A 21,656-nucleotide genomic window follows, 5' to 3' on the forward strand; every position below is an offset into this window, starting at 1 on the left:
CCTGTTCAGACACTGATTTCTACTCTCAAGGTGACAAAACATAGGGGAACAAACTTTTGCACTGGAAACTTTGATTTTATCTTTTAATTTGTAGATGATCTATATTATATCTCATTTGTCTAGAAGCCAAAGATGCTTAGTTACACAATTTAGAGCTGGTATTCTTCCTCTGTTGACTGTACTTAAAAAAATGTAAGTAATGGATAATTGAGAAACTACTTCGTTTGAGTGAAACTGACTTAAATACTGAATAGATCAGAAGTAACATTTTAAGTTCAATACACTAAAAGCATAATGATTTCTACTTATAAATAATATTTAAGTTGAGAAAAATCCAAATGTGTCTTGTTTGCTAATGGCACAATGCAATGGATTTATCAAATTTTATTTCAAATAACATAACATCAATCCAACACACATTGTTGTTGACATATACATAAAAAACACTGAATGTGCCATATCCTTCCTAAAAAACCCTTTTATACCTCACACCAGGCCAGTCCCATAATTTGGGGTTTATTTTGTAGATTTTGTTATTTGGGTTGCCCCAAGTGCATCCCTGACAACACCGCCTCCCGACATGATCCCAGCTTCTGATGGGTTCAGGTGAAGAGAGGCCAGGTTTTGGACAACATCTTCCTGAAGGCAGAGGTCTCCAACAGGCAGATGGTCAAAGGCGCTCTCATCATCAATATCCTAACAATATTTTAGCCTGAGACACAAGAACGAAAGGACATAACATTGCCAGTTTGTATTTGTAAGTAGTACTCCCATTTTAATGATGATACTAAGACAGTTCATTTTCCATGAAATGGCTCAATGAAGCCCTGAAAGAATCTGATGTACAGATGAGAAAACATTAGAATGGCTGTGTGTGACACAATAACAAAAGTGTCATTCAGCCATACGTTCTACGCAATTTTTACATCTCAATTAGGTTCCATTGAGCTGAAGTTGGTCCATTGTACCTTTAAAAACCATTTTTGACTATGACTATGCTTCATCCAGTGTTTGTCAGATTTAAGAGGCTCAGGTGAAGATCTGATTTGCCTGGAGCAGCAAATCCAGATCTTCCAACAGGTTTGGTGTTTGAGGAAGGTGGTGAGTTGAAGTAAATCCAACGGGCTGGCTGGGTGTGGTGGCAGTTGACTAAGTAATCAATCCCTTTCCCACAGCCTCTTATTAATCCCTGTATCCCATTAGACTCACTGGAAAGGCCAAGCAGCGACAATGGATGTATGCAAGGGTGCGTGGCCAAAATTCATTATGGTCGAGCTGACAGTTTGTGCAATTCTGATTTTTTACTGAGATTATAGAGCTGGTTTCGCCTCTCCAGTAATAACAAGGAAGCTGCTGAGCATCAAACAGAACGGCATATCTCGTCAAACCTTCCTTCATCTGCTTTCTAGGCCACTCTTAGGAATGAATAGCTCTCTGGCCTCGGATTTGCATGGTATTCCAGGTGTGTTATTTGAATGCGGAATTACTCCATTACACACTACCCCTGGTCCCGCAAGAGATTTTCACCTGAGGCCACAGTCATGTCGTTAGTCTACATCCTGCTCCGGCAGGAGAGTGACTCAGAGAAAAACAGAGAAAGAGCTGAACAGCGAGAAAACGTGTGTTTACAGTGCTCATCACGTCATCTTAGACAAACACTGTGCGTGTATTTTACCTTCTAGCTGTGAGGGATTGTATATTGTATTTCACTTTCCATGTCTTTATGCATTTTAATTTAACAGAACAACCAAAGATCTTCCTGCTCAGTTCACCCTTTATTTGCATTTATCAACTCACATACAGAACATATTTTAAATTAACTCTATGCAACCAAAAGTGACGTTCTTGTTGCCAAAAGCACATGTTAAACATAAGCGACATCTCCCATTCATCCACACGTAAACACATCTTTGAGAGAAAACAACTTTCAATATATTAACTAAATATATTTTACTTAACCACTCAATTTCTTCATGACACAGATGACATTTTTCTGGAATTAAATCGCCTTCGCTTGCAATTTGATTTCACAGCTTTCTTATTCTCGTACTTTATCTGTAAAGTCCATCCAAAATATACCAGATATTCAGGTTACAATAACATCAGCTTATTGTTTTAATAGCAATTTATTGTACACGTACAAACACTTGCTACTGTTGAGTGTAGGTCCTCGTGTTCGTTTCTCTTTCACTTCATGCCATGCTGGCTATCGTGATGCCTGCGGAGATCTACCTTACGCTGGAAGCCCTTGGAACAAATGTCACATCCAAACGGCTTGAAGCCTGTGTGTTTCCTGCTGTGGGTGATCAGGTTGGAGCTTTGGCTGAATGCTTTACCACACACTTGGCATTTGTGGGGTTTTTCGCCTATAAAATAAAACACACACAAACAGTGAGAAATCTACACAATCAAATCCTGAATCCGTTTCAAATGATTTGTGTAAAGGAGATGCAATTTCCTTTCCACCTCTTTCTGGAAAATCAGGCTTGTCATCCACACCAAAAATGGTGCCAAACATTTTAAACATAAAGATAAAGTTTGAACTACTGAATGGCGTGATCCTGATGATGGGTGAAGAATCGTGCCATTGTTCAGATTTGTCAAACATTTATGGCAACCAATGTGGACTGAATGAAGGTCCTTTTACAGAACTCTGCACGAAGCAGGAAAACCAGATATGCAAATCAACAGGACATTTGTTTAAGTTTCTCTTTCTGATTTATCAGCAGTTATATTACTCCTGGAAACAATTCCTGCATGCTGCACTTGAAAAGCAGACGGTTACAGCGAGAGGAGCCATGGACAGTTTTCCTTTTTTACTACTGTCATAATAACAGGGCCACCCAGTGTAAAATAATCTCCATGTAGACTTACCAGTGTGAATGTATGTGTGTTTCTTCATATCAGACTTCTGGTGGAACCTCTTGCCGCAGTACTGGCAGGGGTAAGGCCTCGTGTCCGAGTGGATGAGGAGGTGTGTGGAGAGAGTGGAGGAGCGCTTGAATGATTTCCCACACATCTTGCACTCAAAGCTTTTTTCCTGATTAAAGACAAAAGCACAAAAGGTGTTACACGAGAGCTGGATGTCAGAAATGCTGAGCTTCACAGTTCACTCTTGGCCTCGGACACAGCAGCTGATAAAACAATTTCACCACAAGATCCATTCACTGCAGTAGTTGTTCTTGTGCTTTCACTAATAACACATGATCTTCATCAGCAGATGGACTTTGCCCTGCTTTCAGGGAATTGTAGATGTTGAAATTTTCATCTTTTCTAAGCAATTTAATTTTAAAGCTAAGCTTTTAAGACAGTATGGATCTTAGTCGTTGGAATGCTCTGGAAAAAAAGTGCAACATCTACAATTCCATGACAACCGGATAAATTTCATGTGGAGGAAGATCGTGTGATATGATTGAAAGCCCTACGAGAGCCACTAAATTGACCTTGTGGTGAGATCGTTTTGTCAATGTCAGAAAAGGCAGTAAAAGTCAGTAAGTTGTTTTTATTCAGCTATATGTTGTAAAACCTCCTCCTGGGATTTAGTGAAATCAACTGAACTTTTAATTAACTTTATATAGATTGACAAGCTCTTAGCATTTCAGTCCCTATTCTCAGATCAGTGTCAGAACTTAAAGTTCTTAGTTCTTGTGACTCTAAGTTTTATGACTTGAAATGATGATTTTTTTTTTTTAATGCATGATCAGCACTGATAAGTATTCATTAATTGTGTTTTTAAAGTGGCAAGCCACCACTTTTACACATCAAGTTTGGTTTACTCATCGCAAGTGAGAGTACTACACAGTCTGGAAAAAAACATTTGTATAATGTCTTCCGTGGGTCTGGAGGAGCTTTGGCCAGTCTGAGAAATTAACTCTGATGGTGTCACAGTGACGTCATCAGGGTCTAATGAAGAGACGTGCATTATGGGAAGTTTAGGATCCAGCAGTTTTGAAACTTAATCCACACAAGGGACTAAAAGTCTGAATATCTCAGCCTCTGCTGCTTTGATTCTGACCATCAGTCTTTTTTAACTGTCTCACAAAAGTCCTCCAAACTTTTTAGTATTTGTGCAATACTAAGTTGCTGAAGTCCGCCTCTAAAATGAAGTAGCTGATGATGGCGTAGAGTCACTGATATACCTGAGAGTGGACATTCATGTGTTGCTCCAGACTGACTGCGTGACCGAAGGTTTTTCTGCAGATGCTGCAGCCGAAAGGTCTCGTTCCACTGTGTGACCTCCTGACGTGAACCTCCAGTCCGTGGGGCGTTGAGAACACCTGAAACGGAGTTAGTCCGTCAATAAAGCCTGCTGACAAAGTGAAGTCACTCTGAAATGCATCTGCATTTGACATTTTCATTTGGCCTTGAAGTGGATCTAGCGCAGGTATGTGTGTGAGAGAGACAAAGCACACTTGACTGGAAAAGAGAAGCTGCACAACAAACTCACAAATTACTCCAAAATGTACTTAAGATTTTATCTTTTCCTACATGGTGTATGTGCAGGTGTGAAGCCAGCGTGTGATGTGTACCTTATCACAGGTGATACAGTGGTAGGTGTTAGAGGTCGGGGAGTAGTGCGTGCTGCAGTCCAGAGGCTGCTGAGGCTGTGGGCTGCGGCTGATGTGGCTGCCGTACAGATTGTTGGCATGCTGCAGCACCGTGGGGCTGAAACTCATCTGACGGAGCTCGTAGGAGGAAGGCACCGACTCCCAGGCATACGTTGGCTTGTAGTAAGGCGGAAACTCTGCCATGTGTGGCTCTGAGGGTGCACATATGCAGACACAGAAAAACACATCTTACCTCTCTGATTTAAAGTAATGCCGTACTGCAGACTTGGCAGAAGAAGATGGATATAAATGCACTCACCGGCTAGAAAGTATGGCTGTGTGGGAGCCGCGGGAGGTCTGGTGGGCTCCGGATGAACAGGTAAGGGACACGCAAGCTCTGCCTCCTCCTTTTCAAATGAACAGCGGTCCGGCGGGGAACACTGCCCCTCCGACTGAGGCCTGTCTGCAGAGTCTGTGCTCTGAACCTCGGGCGGGACTTCTGCAAATCCACAACAAATAAAAGTGTGATTGACTCAAGAAAAAGACAGGGAGCTTTAAGTAAACATCCCATGAAAACAAAACCCAGCAGTTCCTCTTGGAGGATATTTTGTCCAGATAGGAAACATACTGTGGATATTCTGTGCTAAACCTCAAAATTCAGATCTAACAGTTATTGAATGGCATATGGATGATTGATAAGTATCCCTTTTTCTAAAACAATTTGCCTAAAAACGTCAAATGTTTAAAACAGCAAAATAGTATAAAAAATATTTAAATAAGGAGACTAAAGTAGACAGCAGCAGTTTGATTGTTCTAAACGTTGCATCCCTCATACATTCAGATAAAATGCCTCTCTTTTTTCTGGTCTTACCTGTACTTACGGGGGCCTTGGGCTCCTCTTCATATGATCGGTGAACATTGTAGGACGTGCACCTCTTGTTTTTCACCAGGAATGACCGGGGCATGTTGATCCTGCACCAGACAGATGTAGTTAGCGACACAGTGACTCTTAAGCAGCTTGTTTTGGAAAATGGAATAGATGTTAATAAAACGCTGATCAAGTCAAAATTGGTTTCTAAAAACAAAAAAAAAACAAAAAAAACCCCGGTCCCTTTCCAACATATAATTCTAAGATCTCCCGGGTACTTTTATATTTAACTGACTTGTTTTCCGTCTGAAATTACAGGTGGGTTACTCCGCTTTATTTCAGTCTGTCATAATATTATCCATATGGTAAACTCTAGAAAGGATTTCGTCTTTATATTTTTTAACAGGCTGCGAGAAAAAGAAACGATGAATCCACACATTGGAGGCATTTTCACAGTTCGCATCATCCCGTCATTCATGAAAAAGTAATACAAGTTGACAAAGTCTCACTGTAGCCTGGTTTCTCTCACAGGTAGCGGCTACTCACCGTTGACCGAACGGGTTCCCGTCGAAGTTAAATAATAATAATAATAATAATAATAATAATAATAATTGGCTTCTTCTCTGGATGAGAGGCGCTCGGCGCAGGAGCTAAATCCTTTCCTAAAAGTCAGAAAAGCAAAGCAGCGTAAAACCATCACACTTGTTGCTGCTTCTTTTCTCCCCTCCCTGATTTTCAATCAGATAATTTCGCAAGGGGGAATCTGAGTGTGGTTTCAACCAATGAAAGGGCCAACCTGAAGATGGAAATTTGCCTAGAAAAACACAGGGCCTTTGCTGTCCCTGCAACAGTTATACAAAACACCGAGTGCTCCGAGGAAGAGTGTGGAAAAGTGTTGGAAGCTCACATTTAAATTAGGGCTCGTAATGTCTCGCTGCCTCACCGGCTGCTTATTTGCGCCGATCTTAGAGAGACATTTGAATTTCAAACAAATATAGGCCTAAAGCTAAGTTTCAATTTGAACGTTTAAAAAAAAGCACAAAAAAAAAGCACAAAAAAAAAGCAAAAACAAGTAAGAATTTCAACCCAAAAGTCCGACCACCTATTTCCACCGAACAATATTTGATTTACAAGATTTACTCGAAGCGAAGTGTTTATGACTGTGCGCAAGATTCAAATGGCCACAAGATCATCTGAGACTCTGGCACCTCCAAAGATACACACACCAAACCAGTCCTGGAGACTAGCACTGTTGACTGTTCGTGTGCTGTCTCTATTAATTACAGCATATCGATATTTCTGGCAGGACACATTTCTTTGCAGGATACTGCCGTCACATATGCAGGATATACCGGAGAGCAGGATGGACAGTTATACGGGGAACCTGGGAAGTGACATCTTTTCCCCCAAAATTGAAATAATCATAATAATCATCATCATAATAATCATAATCATAATCGTAATAATGCCAACTTGTGAAGTTATGTTAAAAAACATAGAGTGGAAGCCGAGAAACACTTTGAGAAGTGGATTTACATGAGTGAGAAAGTGCAAGTGCGACATCTTGCGGACAGTTTGTGCATCTTGACGATTGACACTTTTACCTGGACGTTGAGAAAAGACTGAAACATTAGGACATATTCAAAACATTTGTTAAAATGTATTTTCACCACATAACACAATTTTCCAGATGTTAAATTCAGGCAGCCTGATTGGTGCTTTTTTCCTCTCCATGCTCCAGATAACAGTATCGCCATCCCCCAATAAATAAATGAATAAATAAATAAGAATAAAGAAATACATTGTTTGAATATACATTAGCTCAGTCATTTCCAGTCAGTGATCCAACACTGGCTGGGAGGGCAGGAGGCTTTTCTTGATCAGTTTCTACAAGCACAATATAAAATACAATAAAATACGATGGATGTAAACAAACCTTGACACTCAACCGACAATAGTGTAAGTTTATTTATTAAAAGTGAGAAATAAGAGGATCAGTGACTATTTTTCCACACTATTAAATTCAGCTTATTTAATAATTTTTAATATTTAACATAATATTACTTTTTGTGCATGTTCCGTTTATATAATGAAAATACTTTTCAGATGGACAAGTTCACAATAAAGCTTCATGTGAAGCCTTGGTCAGCTTTCATTCTCAATTTCATCATTTATGTAACTTATATATCAGACTTTAGAAACTGCAGGTTTTATGTTACTACCAGGTATTTGCCTGTGTCTTGTGTGCAGGTGTGAAACTGCTGCTATTTCTTTTCCTACCCATAGGTGGAGCATGCTACTCTTGCAAGAGTAGGGCTGCAGGTCTGAAACAGGGACGTACAAACATAGACACACACACACACACACACACACACACACACATGCAGGCCTATGGAGTTGATATTGTCTGATATGAGGCTGGTTAAAGTGGCGAGGTGACCCTGTCTGTTTGTTTATCATGCAGTCCTGTTTGTGCTCCTATTTGCTCTTGTTCTATCTAATTTCCAGTGTTAAGTGCTGTTGTGACAGAGCACGCATGCTTAGCTAACCTACCCTGTTGTTATACATGAAGGTTGAAAGCAACAAGTTAGATGTCTATTTCTGACATTCACCCCACCCTGTAAATGAACTGGCCTTTTAACATGCTGGCTTCATGTCTGGAGAGCAGCCCGCTGTGAACCCTGCATACTGTATAGCAACATCATTCTACTGCAGACTCCATAGTGTACATCTCATAATATCATTCATTTGTTTTTAAATCTGTATGCACCTCACTACTGTTTGCACTTTCTGGTTAGATGCTAAACTGCATGCAATTGGACTGGCGCTTGTGCAGTGACAATTGAGTAGAATCAAATCAAATATGACTGTAGAACTGTGATGTCTAGTTTAAACTGTATGACAGCACCCAGTTAACTTCAGTGTAATACCTCACACTACTGACTTGTTAACTTTTGGCTGCTCTAAGTCCTGTTTTTCTCTCACGTTGCTGAGTTTGTCAGAAAAGTTTCTACTGAATGCTCATCCTGTCACCTAATACCATGAATTAAGACTTAAATGAGTGAGCCAAAAACAATTGCATATTGTCAGGCCAGCAGTTTGATCAGAATAATTTTGATAGAAAGAAGCTGCAGGTGTTTTGTCAGTGACGGTGATGCACAGTCATCTTTCATGCTATGTAATCAGAACTTAAAATAAACACATATCCAGCTTTAACATTGGAATTGATGGTATGGAAGCCCAGTTGTGCCAGGAAAAGACAAAAGGAGTGGCTAAAGCAAAAAAATCCACATGGTAAGTAAAAATTCTGAGATACTATTTCAAAGTTTTGACAGTTTATGTGAAAGTAAACCGAGTCAAAATCACTACTTTCAAAATCAAAATTCTAACTTCTTATGTCAAAATTATGAGAAATTATTTAAGTCAAACATTTGAATTACTATTTCATAATCTGACTTAGAAAATGAAGATTTTGCACAGTTTTTGATCAGTTATTTGATCAGTTATTTTTGACTTGTGTTGACATATTATCTCATTGTTTTAACACACCATATTTTTGCCATTGATAACTTTTGCTAACAAGACACGGGCTTCCATAAGCATCCCTCAAATATATATATATATATATATATATATATATATATATATATATATATATATATATATATATGTATGTATGTATGTATGTATGTATGTATGTATGTATGTATGTATTGCGCGTGCGCTCTTCACATGTGGGTCACGCGAAACCGCATTACACACACTTCATCCTTCCACCAATGGGGAGACTGGAAAAACAATCTTAGCTTTGCAGTAGAGCCAATAGAGCGAAGAATCTCTCGGGGCGTATATGGAAATTATACTTCTGAGTTCTTAGATGTAATTTACCAAACTTATTTTAGATGTTGTTCTGGTAAATTAGTTGCAGAAGTTGCGGTTGCGACTCCCAGGGCGCTAACTTGTGGGATTAGTTTGTATGCAGCCCGACAGCGGAGGCTGACTGCGGTGGGATGGGCTGTGAGGTGTTCAAGATGGCGGCGCCCTGTGGAGTGGAGCTACTCTAACAGGTAAACAGGTCCAATTATTTACATCTAATGTGTTTTTTTTACAGCGAAACTCAACACACAAGACTTGTTTTACTAAACACGAGTTGTTCGGCTTGCTTCTCCGCCGTCTGAACTTGGCTGACAGGCGAGATGCTTCCCCGACCGAGTGTGGGTCGCTGCTCCCAGCTAACGTTAGCTCTCGGCGGTGGGACTGACTTGTTTTCCGAAAGACCCGGTGATGGATTTAGTAGATGTTGATGCTTTAAAAGCTACGTCGTGAATTAATCTGCGTTTTTTGTGTGCTTTGAAGCGGTGTTCGGCTTGCCCGAGAAAGGCTGCCTACATATTTTTATAATGGGATAAAGTAAACCCAACCCTGCCCATTGTTCTCTGCGAGTTGTTTACGACAGGCAGCAGCCAGTGGTCAGTCCACATACAGCAGCAGCTCTGCCGCTTTCCAGCCTCACTCCTTAGCCTGCCTGGGCTCTGCACTGCTCTCAGTGTGCACCTCACTACAACACACTGTCGTTAAGGCCTTCGTGTGTTTAATTTGCTTATTTGATGCCTCATTATGCATCTCATCATTACGAACCCATGCAGCTTTCTGCATCATGCTCCCTTGCTTTAGTCTTCCAGCTGCATCAAACTCGAATTCAGACTGACCGTTTATTTCCTGTTGGCATATCAGTCATTTATATCCTGTTGTTGGCATGTGTTCAATCGGCCACCATCACTCAGGCCCTGCTGTCATCGTGGAGACAAAATGGGTCAGTAGTTTCACACAGTTTGACCTCCTCGACCCCTCTGACACATTGTACTGGCCTCACCGTTCTCTGGTCTAATGGCTGTCTGTCACTACTTTGCTTAATCTATCAAAATGCTAACTTGGGTTGTAGAGGGCTGTAGTCAGCCCTGCAGACCCCCCCTCAAACACACTGCCTGATTAGATATAAAAAAAATAGCGTCTTCAAAATCATTTGCTTATTTGCAATGGCCATATTTGATTTATTCAGCTATGTTCGGTAGTATCCACCATGTGGCCTTAACGGTACCTATGGCCCTGCTTGGTGGGACTTTGGATCATTTTAAACTTTTGATACAAATGTCACTATGATACCTGATTTTGGGTTAAAAAAAAAAAAGCCATTTCTAACAAAATATAAGAAAAACTGTGCAAACAACCTTCAATGTCTAAACAAAAGCAGTCTTACGCAAATTTTTCCAGAATAAAACACAGTCTAAAATGAGGTAGTTGTCTCCTTATGTAAATTAAGGGTCCTGATGTGGTAATGCAGCTCAAGCCGCCTGTCGGGGTGAACGACGGACTCTGGGATTTCTCGGGAATATAGACCACTTTCAGATTTAACCACAAGCTCCCAGAGCTCAAAGGTCTTCACACTGCTTGATACCCACCCAGCCCTAACTCTTAAGTTTTTGTCCCTTGTTTTTGTGGGAGTTTTTTTTTAATTATTATTCCGAAATGTGATCTACAATTTTTGTTGCATAGTTTAATATTAGAAATCAATTACTACATTTCTATAACACTGAAGACTGCACAAAAAAATGGTGCCTCCAGTTTGACTTCCTTTTATCATGTCTGCCTAATGAGATAAATATAAACTAAAACACATGACATGTGATTTTTAACTTGACAGATGTTTTGATAAATATCAGAGGAGACCGTCCTCTGTTTACTATGATATAAGATTTTTGCATGTTGCCCAGCCCTCGCTGCAGTTTTCCATCAAAATTGACCTTGTTTAAATGCTCTGGTTATTTATATATACTCATATAGTTTGTGGGTATATTGAATTAAAACAATAAAACTTTTTATGTAAGAATTTATATGTAAAGCAATTTAAAGTTTGGCTTTTGTGTCAGAGTTAATTCAATTATTTATCTGTATAAGTTTTATATGTCAAGGCTCATTACCTTCTTATTGCTAAAAATGATGAATTGACTAGTGTATTAACAGAAAAAAATTTGCCAACAATATCTAGTATCTCTTATCATATTGAATAATAATTTTTGTCTTTTTATTAAGCAAAAATGCAAAACTGGTTCCAGCTTCTCAAATCTAAAAATTTGCTGCTTTTCTCTCTTTTATATCATTGTAAATTGAATAAAGCTGCGACAATTTAATTAAAATCTGTTTACCAATTAGTTGGTAAACAGAAAATGAAGCAGCCAGTAATTTGATCATCAATAAATTGTTAATCAATTAAAAGTCCATTTTCAAGAAAACAATGTCAAACATTTTATGGTTTCAGCTTCTCAAAGGTTACTGCTGCTTTTCCTATTCTCACCTTATAGTAATTTACTGTGAATACCTTTGGGTTTTGGACTGTTGGCCAGACAAAACAAGACTGGAATGCAATTGATTGATTATCAAGAATATAATCAGCAGATTAATTGATACTGAAAATAACTGTTCGTTGCAGCCCCATATTTTAATACTAATTTGGGTTATGCATTGTTGGTCAGACACAAACAAGCAATTAGAGGAGGTAACTGAACTCTGGGGAAATGTGATGGGCATTATTCATTTTTGGGCATTTTATAAACTAAACGGTTACTTGGTTAATTGACAAAAACAATAAACAGAGTAATTGATAATGAAAATAATGTTGTTTGTAGCCTTAAACCCTGGTTTGTTCAGCAAAGCACTATAATATTTTTATTTCCCTTTATCTCCTGCAACAAGTCTCTCTCTGCTAGCTGAAAAGGCAATTGGTTTGATGGTAATCATTTCTTCAAATGGACTGAGCAGGCCGTTTGTCCCTTTTATGAAACTGCTTTAAAATATTCACACAGGAGAAAAGGAGCCTATTGGTAACAGCTCACACATAGCAAAATGTTATTTCCAGTGTGTGTACGGAAGCCCTTGGGCGGCATAAAGGTTCTTTGTGTCCTCCTGATCGTTCCCAAGCTGCCCGAGACCACACTGAGGGTAGCTCATGCTTGGGCCACTGACCTGTCCCCGAGAGAAGAGGGTGGAAAACAGCCAGATTTGAATCCACTGTCCACACCCCGGCTCGAAACAACCCCATGACTGAGCAGTTAATTGATACCAGGGAGACAATCGCGTTGTGACTTATTCTGTGAATCAACAAACAGGAATGTATTCAAGCTTTTATCATCTTGTTTTGTTTTTTTGTTTTTTTTTTTGTGAATGAGAGGCTCAAGGAGGCTAATATCGTGATGTTTCTTCCCAGAGGCCAATGTCTTTATCTGACATATGACTTAAATGGAAATAAGATAAAATCCTGTCATTTCTTCTTCTTTCACATTGTAAAATAGCTCCTGTTAATTTGGTTTTGGTAGCATTTTACATGTGTTGAAAGATTCAATATTCTGCACTAATGAAATAGTTTATAACCTGAAAACCCCCAAAAAACAACCAATTTAAATCATATTAGGATTCTACTCATCCTCTACTGTGTTTGCTTTGTGGCCTAAGTGCTGAAAGGAGATCTTAAAGACTGATGAGATCTCTGGTGCTGGTTCATTACTCCTGTGAGGGAATAAGCTGCTGGGGACAGACAACCTGATGGTAATGACCTGCCTATCAGAACTGTTTATGCCTGCTTTTCAGATGGAGATTTGCACGGCTCCCCTTTACTTTAAATGACTGACTCAGCGTCACACACATTATGTTTTTTTTTTTTTTTTTTTTTTAAAGCAAATTCTTGCTGGGGTTTAACAGTTGTTAAATATACCTCTTGAATTATACTCCTTGTTCAACGCGCCGATAGTTCAAAGGGAGGATTAAAATGAGTTGGCGCTAGCGGGGTCAGATAAGGTGCAGGTCATATATTGGGATCTGTTGCAGTGTCTTAATTACGTCTTGGAAGTTCTGCGTCTTATTTGTTTGATTAATCTGTTTTAAGTCTGTTCTCTGATCTTTCCTTTATTTGCGCTGTATAAGTGAGGTGGTTTAGGTCTGTTTTTGTTTATGAGGCTGTGTACGGTTCAGTTATAATACTCTCAACACGTGCACTGAACACTAGGACTGGTATGAAAAATCAGTATAAAATGTGTGTTTTACTGTAGGTCAGATATAACAGTACATTATATCCCAGCTGGTTCAGTGTTCAGTAATTCACATGTTACATGGTGTTTTCAATGGGAAAAGTATCAATGCCTGCTGATTTTTTACTTTCCCGAGTAAAGATAATTTATTTTCTCATTTCAAGAACAAAATTATGTAAGCCTTCTTTACTAGAGACATTTTGACATGTCACAGAAGGGAAAACACAGGTATAAATAATAAAATGAATGAAGGGAGAATTCCATTTGTGAAAAAGGTCTATTCTCATTAAAATCAAGTTCATTAAGACAAAATCCTATTAACTCAATGTCCACTCAGCTTTCAGCCGCATCCCACAACCTTCGTTAGCATATGTACTTGGTTCCTTTGTTCCAGACATAATACATTGACATTATACATAAATCTACATTTTAAAAAAAGCTGTAAACAAAGCACTAATGTATTATCATCTTATGGAATTGCTATGGCGAACATGTTAGCTAACAGGTTTTTAGAGTGTTTTCACTGAGAGCAGATGCCAGCTGCCGCTGAAAACAAAGCTGACGAGAGTGTGAGAGTGAACTAAAAGTTGAGGGTCGTAAAACCAAAACAATGAGTTAAGACTCTCAAACACTGCAGGGGAACTGCAGAGTTAGTAAAAAGCTCTCTGTGCCTTTATCACTACAAATGCACCATTTTCACAGTACACTTCATTTAATCTATTGTTAATTAAAAAAAAATGTTGATTAGAGCAGCGTTAAATAGAACTCTTACTTTAAATGATAGTTCATTTATGTGTGTCTGTTCAGTTATTAAGCTAGTGGAGACAGTTTACACTTGTCAGCTGTCTTTGCTACTTATGCCAGTTAATCCCATTACGGCCAACGCACGGCTTGCATTTATTCTTTTCAGTGGGACTGAAATAATACGTATGTTTTTTTAAAAAGAAATCTTTGTTAATCCACGGATGTTCCACCTGGAAGCTGCCCAGTACAACCTCAGCAGTTTGAGTTTAAGGCCTTTGCATAAGGGCTTCTCAGTGGGGGGAATGTGGTAGGGACGAGTGCTGCTCTTTCACTTTCACCACTCACATTTACTGTATCCTGTCACAACCCTGCCCTTTCTTTATGACAAAGCATGACCTCACACAGATGTAATCTTGTCAGTTCATCAACAGCCCTAGGCCTCATAATTCGTCCTCATCAGAATGTCACCAGTAGACACACCATCAGGGTCTGTCTAAATTAATGGGTAAAATGGCACAAAAATTGCAAAAGTACTTAAAACCAAAGATGGAATTGCAGAGCAAATGTAAAGGAAATCATCAGTGACAGTGTTACAATTAAACTGGACTGAAACTGAAGCTTATTTGTTATTGTTACACATTATTCAGTAACACTGAAATTTGCAGGTCTATAGCAGAAACACTGGGTCTATATCAGTATTACAACCATAAATTGCAGAGAAATAGGGACGTAGTGTCTCTGATAATACCGTCTAATATGATGACCTCATGGAAAATGAAGCAGCATTCCTCTGAAAGGATGACGTTTAAAGGCCATCCAAAATGTAGTTCATTTTATTTTTCAGGGACGCTTTTTTTCATGTCTGAGTAAATTAGATGAAGTAACATCATTATGGACAACATTTCAGTTGTTTTTTTTCTGATTTGAAGAAATAGCACAAACCCTGCGTTCCCACTACAGAGTTGTTATTGTCATGTGACCATTAATCCTAGATCAGAGCTCTAAGTAATTCTGGCACATGTTTATGAATTGGTCTTGGTGCGATGTAGAGGTGCCTGGAGACTGTATCGGAGGGTGGCCCCAGGAGTCCTCCAGGCAGCCAGGGACGGACACCGTGAGAGAGACGCTGCCTCCACCTCCAGCACTGCCACCACCATGGCCAGGGAGCAGCCCAATGTGGGGGACCTCCTCCCGCTCCTGGAGACCTCCGACCTCCACCAGCTAGAAGAGATCAGAGGCCTTATCAACGAGCATCTCAGCACTGGTAGGATTACTTGGCTTGATTTAACATCAGCATGGTTTATCTCTCTGTGCTCAGCTTTCTGGTGGGCTTTGAGAAATGGGAACTTTACTTTGGTTTGGCTAGTGTGTGAAGATTGCACCAGACTTGTTTTTTAGTGTCCTTTTTACCAACTGTTTGAAGAATGATGGTCTGTTAACATAGCTCCCCGTTGGTGGAATTCACCTGATTTAGTTTGCCTGCCTGTCTGTCGTTTTAAAACTAACTGGTTATAATTATTTTTCCCGTTTTCCTCAAAGAGCGAGGGTCCATGCTGCTGAATGGGCTGGTGGACTACTTTTTGGAAACAAATTCTGCCCAGGCCATGCATATCCTCTCCTCAGTCAGAGAGCCACATGATAAGGTGAGAAACGCTCCTACGTAATCCTGGTCACACCAGGATTTCAAACAGCCAAATCAATTCATTCCAATGGAATTGCTGTGATGAGAGTATCTGCTCTAGGAGGTGAAATTAGTCTGCGTGAGTACGCAGATTTCGACTTTGATGAACTCTGACAAATTCGCACCATTGACCAATAGCAAGTTGTCTTGAAAGTGCTGAGCTTTGAGGGGATGGAAAGGCGGAGAGTCCAAAGTAGAGAAAGCTACCGTACCGTTCACTTTTATTTAACCTCCTTTGTCGGAGTAAAAACTGTCTGACATGGTTTTCAGACAGTTAGGAGACAGGAGCTCATGGTATGATGACAATGATTCGTCTTTTGAATAAATGGTGTGAAATTAATGTCTTGTTAGTGACTGAGCTAGGCTAATGCTTGCTGTCGGTCAGTAAGGGAGCCTTTTTAGCTCGGAGAGCTTTATTTTCCCTCCTTAAATAGCTTTCTATTAAACAGAATGATGTGTATTAGTGCACAACATGCCAGAGGGAAGTGAATGGAACTGTAGATAGAAAATAGAGAAAAGCTCCAGGAGCTTTTGTGACTGGCTAGCGCTAGCTCAGCTGGAACAGCTAGCAAGCTAATGGTTAGCTCGCCAGCTACAGCAGTTCACCAGTTAGGCCTGCGAGTAGTCACAATGTCACTAAGCTTCCAGCCCCCACCCATTCTGCTTGGACAAGGGGATGCCACTTTGTGGTGGGACTGCTGCTCTACTCTCAGTATTTGAAAAAAATTTCTTTACTAAAAAGACTTAGTCTTTTTAGTAAAGATTAAAAGAAATAAATAATTTTTTAGTAAAAATGACTAGTGAGAAGAAAGCACTGCTGATATATACTGTACAGATGACTGTATGTAGTCTAGAATTTGTCTCCCATTATTGTCGAAAATAAAAATGTGTCAAAATGTAGTGATTTTAAGTTGTGGACTAAACTCAAAACTTTGCACCTGTAAGAAAATAGGCATTCAGTGTGTTGGTGGTGTTGCCCTCAGCTTTTAGAAATATCGTCAATTGCTTCCATGTTGTTGTTGGATTCTGGTTTTGTGTGTTGGCATATTGCCATAGCAACCTAATACATGTGGACTTGTTGTGGCGTGGGGCTTTGAGGTCGTCATAATTACTTCTACGGTCTTCTATGGTTTGATTTGCATGTAACAAGAACACCCATACCATCCTGGCATTTTGACTTCTGTTAGATAGGTCAGAATAAAATCACAGCTGTGATTTTTAGCTGTTGATGTTTTCTGTAACTTCAGATGCACTGTACATTATATCATGTGTATATCTATATGTTGATAGGTAAAAAAAAAAACAACACAATTCTGAATCAAGTTTCCTTTACCTTTTATAATTATACAGAAAAAGACCTCCTGCTACCTTTCACCAAAAATGATTGTGTTAAATACAAATCTTACCCTGCTGTTCCTCCTCTCCTTCCTTCCTCACAGCACCTTCTGGACAAGATGAACGAGTGTATGACCAAACAGGCCTGCCGACTGCCCACCCTCACCCTGCTTGGCCATGTAATCCGTAAGCAGCCGTCCTGGATCCACAAGATTGCTCGATACCCTCTGCTGCTCTCGCTGCTCAAATGCCTAAAGGTAACGGCCCAGTTATGACTCTGTGAACAAAGAAATCTCCTTGTCAAGCCGCTGAGAAGTATGTGGATGGATGAGGATTAGCGATTTATCATCCAGCTGCTTTTGAGAATTTATGCAATGTTCAGTGACTGTACATTTCATCGTGTTTTTTTTTTTTTTTTACATAATTTTACAAGGTTTTGGAGGCACATCAAGCGGTAGTCAGGTCAATGAACAGCTGCTTAAGTGAATATTTGTCTGGATTTATTTCATCTGCACTGACCCTTTGAGGCTGGCTTCAGAGCCTCTTTGTAAAACTACTGCAGATGTAGCCTTTTATGGATTATGTTTTTAATACTGGCAGGCACCGAAAGGGTGTTGTCGAACTATAGAACAGTATACAGTTCCTTACAGGTTTGATGCAGTATGTTATTGATTAGCTTTGTCACTCAGTGCCCCTCAGAGCAACACTACTTGTTTGTCTAGTCAAACGGGACAGTTTGCAAGGTTGTCGCTCAAACATTTGCTGATTGACCCTTGATTAGATTATGTTTTAACCATGCTACCAACATTTTGACAAGTATTGGATGGATTGCCATGAAATGCGGTAGACACACTTATGCCCCACTCAGGATGAATTGTAATAATTTTGTTGCAGTAGCCCGTATAAAATTGTCCACAATTTCCAAAATTCCTTGATGTTGTCCATTAGATGAAATACTGGTTGACGTAAAGAGCTGTTTTTGTAAAATGTCCCTCCTCAATAGCGATAAATATCTAGAAAGGGTGACTGTCTTTGTTAGACCATAATTAAAGGGTCTTAATTCGAACCTTTTAATGTTTGACTTTGTCGTAAACTTTAATAAATTAATTTCCTGGCAGACGGACACGGATGTAGTGGTGCTGATAACTGGAGTGCTGGTACTGATCACTCTGCTACCCATGATCCCTCAAGCTGGGAAACAACACCTGTGGGAGTATTTCGACATCTTTGGCCGCCTGGCATCCTGGAACCTTAAGAACCCCGGTAGGAACATCCTGTCATGTCTCAAAAAACATGTCAGTGCTACATGTATGTACTTGTAAATGTCAGTGAGAGTTTTTGAGTTCATTTTGAGTAAGTTAGCCCCAGCTTGCTAACTTAAGGGTCAAGACTAGACGCTTTTAGGCCTTTAGACTGTTGTGTTGAATTATACAGCCACAGACCGTAGAGAAACAAGGACATTGCATCAGGCTACATTTGTAGTTTTATGACATGAAGCAACAGGATTGGGTGTTTAGAAACTTAAATATCATATTTGCTTTGTTATTTAATTTATCATAATCTATCAAAGAGTAACCCACGCACAGGCTTCTGGGAGGATGTTTACACTTAGAGTGATCTAGGCTGTTAACTACAGCATGGAAATCCAAAGTCGTTTCATGGGGAGTAAGTTTGGGTCAACAAACCAGGCCAAAAAAAGCCAACAAAACTAATTCTGTTGCTGTAAGTTGTATCTGTTGCCCTGGAGTTCACATTTGTGTTTTTTTACACATTCAGGGCATGTTTCGGAGGTTTATCTAATCCACCTGCACGCCAGCGTCTATTCACTCTTCCACCGCCTCTACGGAATGTACCCGTGCAACTTTGTGTCCTACCTGCGATCCCATTACAGCATGAAGGAGAACATGGATACATTTGAGGAGGTAGTAAAGGTGAGGATATCACCCCTGCTGCTGTGCTGTGTTGCTCTTCATTCGAGCTTATATAGAAAAAATGATCGCTAATATAAATTCTATGTCCAATCTTTCATTCAGCCGATGCTTGAACACGTTCGTATACATCCTGAACTGGTGACAGGAACAAAGGATCATGAGCTTGATCCCACTAGGCAAGTCGCATGCTGTTGTGCCCAGCAGAGGAACACTCTGGTATTAAATTTCTCACCCATGTCTGCTGCATCACTTTGACTAATAGTGCTTTTGCTTTGCTGTAGATGGAAAAAGTATGAAATCCATGACATCGTCATCGAATGTGCCAAAGTGTCTCTAGACCCCAAGGAGGCCTCCTGTGAGGAGGGCTACGCCACCATGCCTGAGAATTTTTACCCCCAGATCCACATGCGACCACAAGACTGCACTTCCAGCCCCTACACAGACCTTCACAGCAGCTACGGTCAGAAAAAATCTTACACATACGTATTAAATTTAACAGAGTAGGAAGAATACTGGATATTTAAGGATGAGACTGATGTTTAAATTTGAGAGAATCTGATCTAGTGATATGAATTATTTTTTTACATAAATGCATAACAATCAACACACACTTTATTTTTATTGAACAATAATATTCTGCTCTCTGTTGGAAAAACTATGCTACAGAGTGTTTTTCTGAACTACTTCACATATATATTTGGCATTTCTATACTGCAGTTTATGGTTAACTGGAAGCCAATGTATACACTGAGGAGGAAAGAGAGGACAATGCTTTTGGTTTATGTTTTTAATCAGTCTACTCTTTCCTTAATATGATAAACAAGATACAGCAGGAAGCTGACGGCAATTACATGCGTAGTGTAATGACAGGAATTGTTAAACAGGATAGCTTGTGGCTCCTTATTTATCACCATGCTTTACTATGGCGTTATTAATATGCACAATTTTATCTTTTCTGGTGGAACTTACTAGTTCATCAGTATCTGATCTAGTCAGAGTTTGGAATTTTATGGGACACATTCAGATGTTTCAGATGTAATTTAGGATTAACAGTTCTTACTTGGAAAAATGTATAGGAGCTGTTGATACAGGTACATTTCTTTATAATGGTATATGTTATTTTATATTGCAAATTAATATATTGTTATATTGAACATTTTCTGGAACAATAAATTGAGAAACTGTTTATGGATAGAGTAACTGTTTCTGACATATTAAATACCACACAAATCAAAGTACTTAATTACACATTGATGTAAAAATCATATTAAAATTCAGTATTGCCATATTGTGATCTAATCCTTATGGCAAAGTCTCTGTATATGTGGTAAAAGTTCATTCATTCTCTGTAAGTGGTTTGACCACTTTCCTGCTCATCTTTTGTTTTACAGTTTTGCTTCGTTTTTAAAATCTCAGTTATTAATATTTAAGGATATCTTTTGACCTATTTTGTTTTGCATCAGCACTGATACTGACATGTCCTGAAGATAATATTTCTGGTTTAGGACGAAATATGGGCATTCTAGTCCTGGGACGATAAGGCGATTTATAAGTTAGTCCGTCAGCAGACAAGTGGCCACATTTTCTAAAGGCACCTAATTATTTAAATTATTTATTAAGTGAAAAATACCAAACATTTACTTGTTTCACCCTCTTAAATGTGAGGATTTGGTGCTTTACTTCTGTTTTTTATATCAAAATAAATTAATATGTTGCTGGTTTTGGAATAAACAAGAAATCTTGAGACGTCAACTTTTACTGTGGGAACTTGTGACTGTGACATTTTATAGATAAAAACATCAATCAATTGATGAAAAAAAACCCCATCTACAATCAGCAATGCATATTAAGCCCTAATAGGTTTCCAAAGAGGGTTTTCTGTAATGACGAAAGTTCAGCTTTTTCTTCGTAATTCTGTTGCATTTCTCATATTAAACATTGTGTTTTCTAACTGGTTTAAAGGGCAAATCTTAACAGTAGTGTTCAAAAGAGCAGAGAGGGACCTCAGGTTGCATCTATTTGAAGATTGATTAGACTGTTTGTTTCTTGACACTAGGAAGCTCTTCTTCGACCCCGTTCTCAACTCCACGGCAACCGCTACCCCCGCCCCTGTCCTTGCCCCCCTTCTCAGGGACACAGTCCTCCTACCGCAGCCCACAAACCTCCAGACGCCAGGTAAGGTCATCCATAATCCAGTCAAAAGCTGTCAAAATCCTGGCTTGATACGGAGAGAAAGTGAGTGGACAGACAGTTTTTGAGTCTTCAAAGTCAGTAGTCTGGCAGACAGTTGGGTCAAGCTTCAGGAATTACAACACATGCCCTCTGTCCTTGTCCTGCCACCTCTCTGTAGACAATCCCAAGGGTTGGTTACCTTGGAGATGCCGCCTCTCCCTTTCTATTATTGGGCCGGCCACATGGGGGAGGGGTCTGGGTGTTTTTCTGCCCCCTGGGGTCTATCTGAGGATTTGTCTT

At 39.5% G+C, this 21,656-nt stretch overlaps 2 protein-coding genes across 5 annotated transcripts in view; one reads left to right on the plus strand and one right to left on the minus strand.

The window, feature by feature from the left end:
• Positions 1–1,777: 1,777 nt before the first annotated feature.
• On the minus strand, positions 1,778–6,060 carry gfi1b (growth factor independent 1B transcription repressor). Of its 2 annotated transcripts, XM_040157692.1 has the most exons (7): positions 5,962–6,060; positions 5,419–5,519; positions 4,867–5,046; positions 4,530–4,759; positions 4,140–4,277; positions 2,875–3,040; positions 1,778–2,366 (listed from the first exon to the last, which is right to left on the minus strand). In XM_040157692.1, the coding sequence occupies exons 2-7, from the start codon at positions 5,510–5,512 to the stop codon at positions 2,188–2,190; spliced, it is 987 nt and encodes a 328-aa protein (XP_040013626.1). In that variant the 5' UTR covers positions 5,513–5,519; positions 5,962–6,060; the 3' UTR covers positions 1,778–2,187. The 2 variants fall into 2 exon arrangements, with proteins under 2 accessions (XP_040013626.1, XP_040013627.1); XM_040157693.1 differs by lacking the exon at positions 5,962–6,060 and having other exon boundaries at positions 5,419–5,561.
• A 3,186-nt stretch (positions 6,061–9,246) lies between these two features.
• The window catches only part of tsc1b (TSC complex subunit 1b), a 32,057-nt gene continuing 19,647 nt past the window's right edge, over positions 9,247–21,656 (plus strand). For 2 of the 3 annotated variants that reach the window (XM_040157477.1, XM_040157479.1), the window contains exons 1-9: positions 9,247–9,482; positions 15,287–15,501; positions 15,777–15,880; positions 17,358–17,510; positions 18,372–18,516; positions 19,030–19,184; positions 19,287–19,360; positions 19,466–19,644; positions 21,241–21,359. In XM_040157477.1, coding sequence (XP_040013411.1) covers positions 15,393–15,501; positions 15,777–15,880; positions 17,358–17,510; positions 18,372–18,516; positions 19,030–19,184; positions 19,287–19,360; positions 19,466–19,644; positions 21,241–21,359 — 1,038 coding nt within the window. In that variant the 5' untranslated portion in view covers positions 9,247–9,482; positions 15,287–15,392. Of the gene's footprint in view, positions 9,483–12,929; positions 13,015–15,286; positions 15,502–15,776; positions 15,881–17,357; positions 17,511–18,371; positions 18,517–19,029; positions 19,185–19,286; positions 19,361–19,465; positions 19,645–21,240; positions 21,360–21,656 lie in introns of those variants that run through there. The other variant, XM_040157478.1, reaches the window with a different exon arrangement.

This window comes from Xiphias gladius, chromosome 20, assembly GCF_016859285.1.
Source record: "Xiphias gladius isolate SHS-SW01 ecotype Sanya breed wild chromosome 20, ASM1685928v1, whole genome shotgun sequence".
NCBI classification, from domain to species: domain Eukaryota; kingdom Metazoa; phylum Chordata; class Actinopteri; order Istiophoriformes; family Xiphiidae; genus Xiphias; species Xiphias gladius.

Excerpts from the sequence above, each read along its gene's own strand:
- gfi1b (XM_040157692.1), bottom strand. The coding sequence starts at position 5,512 with ATGCCCCGGTCATTCCTGGTGAAAAACAAGAGGTGCACGTCCTACAAT. Across the intron at positions 3,041-4,139 it reads ACATGAATGTCCACTCTCAG|GAAAAAAGCTTTGAGTGCAA; the intron begins GTATATCAGTGA and ends GTCTTTAATCAG. Across the intron at positions 2,367-2,874 it reads ACACACATACATTCACACTG|GCGAAAAACCCCACAAATGC; the intron begins GTAAGTCTACAT and ends TTTATTTTATAG.